The 3872-nt window shown below is 55.6% G+C and overlaps 2 protein-coding genes across 2 annotated transcripts; one reads left to right on the forward strand and one right to left on the reverse strand.

The window, feature by feature from the left end:
• Positions 1 to 345: 345 nt before the first annotated feature.
• ACA1_353340 (uncharacterized protein) lies at positions 346 to 948 on the reverse strand (the record flags this gene model as incomplete). Its single annotated transcript, XM_004333997.1, has 1 exon — positions 346 to 948. The coding sequence occupies one exon, from the start codon at positions 946 to 948 to the stop codon at positions 346 to 348; it is 603 nt and encodes a 200-aa protein (XP_004334045.1).
• A 1452-nt stretch (positions 949 to 2400) lies between these two features.
• Positions 2401 to 3820, forward strand: ACA1_353350 (uncharacterized protein; the record flags this gene model as incomplete). Its single annotated transcript, XM_004333998.1, has 4 exons — positions 2401 to 2427; positions 2491 to 3015; positions 3154 to 3339; positions 3422 to 3820. The coding sequence occupies 4 exons, from the start codon at positions 2401 to 2403 to the stop codon at positions 3818 to 3820; spliced, it is 1137 nt and encodes a 378-aa protein (XP_004334046.1).
• Positions 3821 to 3872: the final 52 nt, after the last annotated feature.

The raw sequence follows: 3872 nt of genomic DNA on the forward strand, positions 1-3872 counted from the left end.
GCAGACTGCGTGCAAGTGTCCCGGCCTGCGACAGTAGTCGCAGAGAGGGCGATCGCGCTTCTGGAACGACGGCTTCGGCGACCGGCTATTGCTGCTTGTTGCTGATGCTGGGCGGCCGCCGGGGTGATGAGACCGGTGAGTGTCGCTGTTCTGCCGTTGGCCATGGTGTGCGGTTCCACAGTGAGGGCCGTGAGTGTCCTGGGCCTTGGCGTAGAGCAGCTTGTCGCTGCCTCCGTGGCTGCTGGGACTGTCAGCGTGGGCGATTTCCGCTTCACGCTCGCTGATCTTGGCGCGTGTGCGGTTCGCGTTGAACTCTGGCCAGTCTCTGATGATGGCCCTGGCCATCTAGTACTCCTCCGGCAGCCCGGCCAGGGCGATGGTGGTGGCGTGCTTAGTGATGTAGTGACGGAGGAGGTCGTTCAAGTATGTGATCGTGAATGGCGACAGCTGTCCAACCACAAGTGCATTGGGATCCGGGAGGGCAACACGGTGCTTGATGTCCTCGGCGGCGTCAGCTACCGTGAGTGTGATGAGCCCATCAAGCTCAGCGAAGTACACGGCGACACTCTGCTCAGGCTTCTTCTTGAGCAAGAAGAGCTTGCAGATGGTGGCAATGAACCATGCCATGTTCTTTGCTACAAGCTGCGCTTCAAGGATGTCAAGCACAGCTTTTGCAGTGGTGGCACCCTCGATCAACAGAAGGAGGTCGTCATCGACCAGCTTCTTGATCATGCCAAGCGTCTGTTGGATGTGCTTCTCGTGCTCAAGGCGTTGGATTGCCAGCGAGAGGTCCGTCTCGCTCTGGTGTAGCTTCTCGGGCACGACGGTTAGCCCTGTCGCGTGGTCCTTGAGGCCCAGCAACTCGAGGTGTGCGATCACTTTCAAGTGCCACCTTCGGTAGTCGCTGGTGCCATGGAGTAGTGGTATCCCCTTGTGAGCCTTCTTCATCTTGGTCTTTGCGGGTCAGCAGACAGGCGAGACACGAAGTGACTTGAAAATGGGGAGAAGCGTGGTCACGAGGTCGTGTCACTTGACGTTGTGCGGGCGCTCTTGCTGGTGGTCATGTGGTTCGACAAGGTCGATGGGTGTGTGGGTGAGCGTAGATGTGGCGCGGTCACGTGGTTCGACGGTGTTGATGGGCGTGCGGGCGCGGGTAGGGTGGCGCGGTCACACGGTTCGAGTGGTAGTCGACAGGCGTGCGGGCGTGTGTAGTCGTTACGCGGATCGTTGCGACCGATGGGCGTAAAACGAGTGGTAGGGTGGTTTAAAACGCTGGTGAGCGTGGGCCCATAACCTGTTGCAGCAGGATTATGTGTAGTGGCGTAGTGGTAGAAGAGATGTATTTGAGAAGAGAGAAAGAAGGGATGAAATAAACAGAAGAACGCAGTGTTCTTTTAAAGGGTTCTATGGTCCGTTCTAATTGGTCGGTCAGCTCAGGTCTTTGAGCAACGGGAGGGAGTTCGGAGTTGACCATTGTTCAACGTGAGCGACTTGACCGACTGGACAGGTCTGACAGGACGTCGCCGGTTCGAGTCCGAACAGTCTACTTCAAGGCTGACAACACCACGCGCCACTGCTATGGCTCTGTCTACTGTATCCTTGGCGACCATCCCTTGCAGGCACTGTGTGCCAGTACATTCATCAATTGTTCAGTTTGTCTTTCTTCAAGTTAACTTATGTTTTATTCACATCACAGGATTAGCACAGGGCGGCTGGGGGTCATGCCAATACTGCCACAACCTCTCAGCCTTCTTCCACAAGGTGGAATGGCCAATCAAGGTTGGCAGCCAAACAGTGCACCAGCCCCAGCAACGCAGCAACTACTGGAGCGTCTACGACGCTCACATCACAACGCTCAAGGACTCCAACAAAGGAGTCCACAGCAAGGTTGGCCCCACCAACAAGAAAATAAAGGTGCATGGCTGGGGCCAACAGGTAAGCCCATTTTGGGAGTCTCCTCTGGATGCACAAATCATTTTACAATTGCTTTGGTATCTGTCTACTGCATATTGAGCACCTTGGTCTTCTCAAGGTGCATCAACCCAATCCTTACACAACTTTTAACTTTATTAACTTCTTCTTCATTCAAAGAGACACTTGCAGTACACAAGCACAGTGCATGGGCTTGAGGAAGAGCTCAATGAGGTGTTCAAGGCTTTCCCACCATTCCCAGGAAAGCAGAGCTTTGCAAACTGGACGCAGATCGTCTGGCGTAATCCAAATGTACATTTTCCTTTTTCTTTCTTCTCTGTTCTTCTCTGTGCAACACTCACAGCCATCATTGTGTATGACATGTGCATGACCAACGGACATGTGCACGACCAACGGACATGTGCACAACCAATGGACATGTGCACGACCAACGGACATGTGCATGACCAATGGACATGTGCATGACCAATGGACATGTGCATGACCAACGGACACGTGCACGACCAACGGACGCGCACGCGCATGCGCACATGCACACACACGACCAACAACACACAGGGCAAGGTGGTGGTGGCGGGGCTGACAGGAGGCGAAATGGACAGCTTCCTGCAGGTCGCCGAGCTCCTGTTCAAGGAGCAGGTGAGCGATCCGCAGGAGCGCAAGTGCTGGCAAATCCACGTCAATATCATCCGCCTCCTGCAGCAGGAAAGCTTCAACACCAACAACCTCAAGAAGCTTGAGAAGCTGACCAAGAGATGGAAACATCTCATGGTCAAGTTCTACGGCGGCGTTGCCAAGCGGCAGCGAGCGACGAGCTCGAAGAAGACGCGGTCGAAGAAGCGGTCAAAGAAGCGGTCGCGGACAGCCAAGACAGCGGCCAGCGACACGACAACGAGCGGAGAGAAGCCACTCAGCTTCAAATTTCCGAACTTCGAGGTCGCGCAACACTGGCCGGAGTTGATTCACTTCCTCAGGCCCCCATGGGTGCAGGACACGCACCTGTGGGAGCAGCAGCACCTCGCGGCAAAGATGACCGCGCATAGGACGAACCAGATCAACACCGAACGTGCAATTCTTGTGAAGGTATGGCTTTGTTGCATGTTTTTTTAATGTTTGCTAACCTCTGGTTTTGTTGTTAAGACGCACCAAAAGGACGCCGTCATTCGCCACTGAGCATACGCTGGGCTGCCCCGCGTGAGCTCTGTGGATGGGTCCCAGAAGGAACCCTACACGCTCAGCGTTCGTGGCACAACAACCAGCATCACGAGGGACCGCAGGCGCAACCTCTTCAACGCAGTCAGCCGTGAGCTGGGCGAGGGCGTCCAGATAGCGGACGACATCACCTCGCACAAGTCAGCCCACTACTACGGCCACTTCCTGCGACCAGGCGATGGGATCGCCTTGCATGTTCCCGAAGACTATCCAAACATACGATAGTGTGCTAGTGTTGTGTTTTGCTTCTCATTACTAATTCTTTATTTAATTGTAGATACGGTTCATCATCGACAACTCACGACACGCCATCCTCGACGAGTCCAAGACGCAGCATGTCATGATCAGAAGGATATCTTGTCTGCTTTGCATTGCCTGCGACAATGTGGTGAAGGTGTGGGTCGAGCTCGAGCTTGGCGATCTGTGCGGCGTCAGCGATGGCTTTCTTGAGTTCCGGCTCAGCCAGCGACGGTTCTACCTTCCCTTTGGGTGGAATGGATGGACCATCACCAAGCGCGTCCACCTCATGCAACAACATGCAGGCTTGCTCTATAACCATCGCGTTAGGTGGCACCTGGGCGACAGGTGGGCCACACCGGCGAGCGGCGCACGACCAGCGGCGTGGAGCACGACCAGCGCGATCGGCGGCGCGGAGCACGACCAGCACGACGACTAGCGCCACCAGCACGACGACCAGCGGCGCGGAGCACGACCAGCGCGACCAGCGG

The sequence above is a fragment of the Acanthamoeba castellanii genome, assembly GCF_000313135.1.
Source record: "Acanthamoeba castellanii str. Neff unplaced genomic scaffold scf7180000084717, whole genome shotgun sequence".
NCBI classification, from domain to species: Eukaryota; Discosea; order Longamoebia; family Acanthamoebidae; genus Acanthamoeba; species Acanthamoeba castellanii.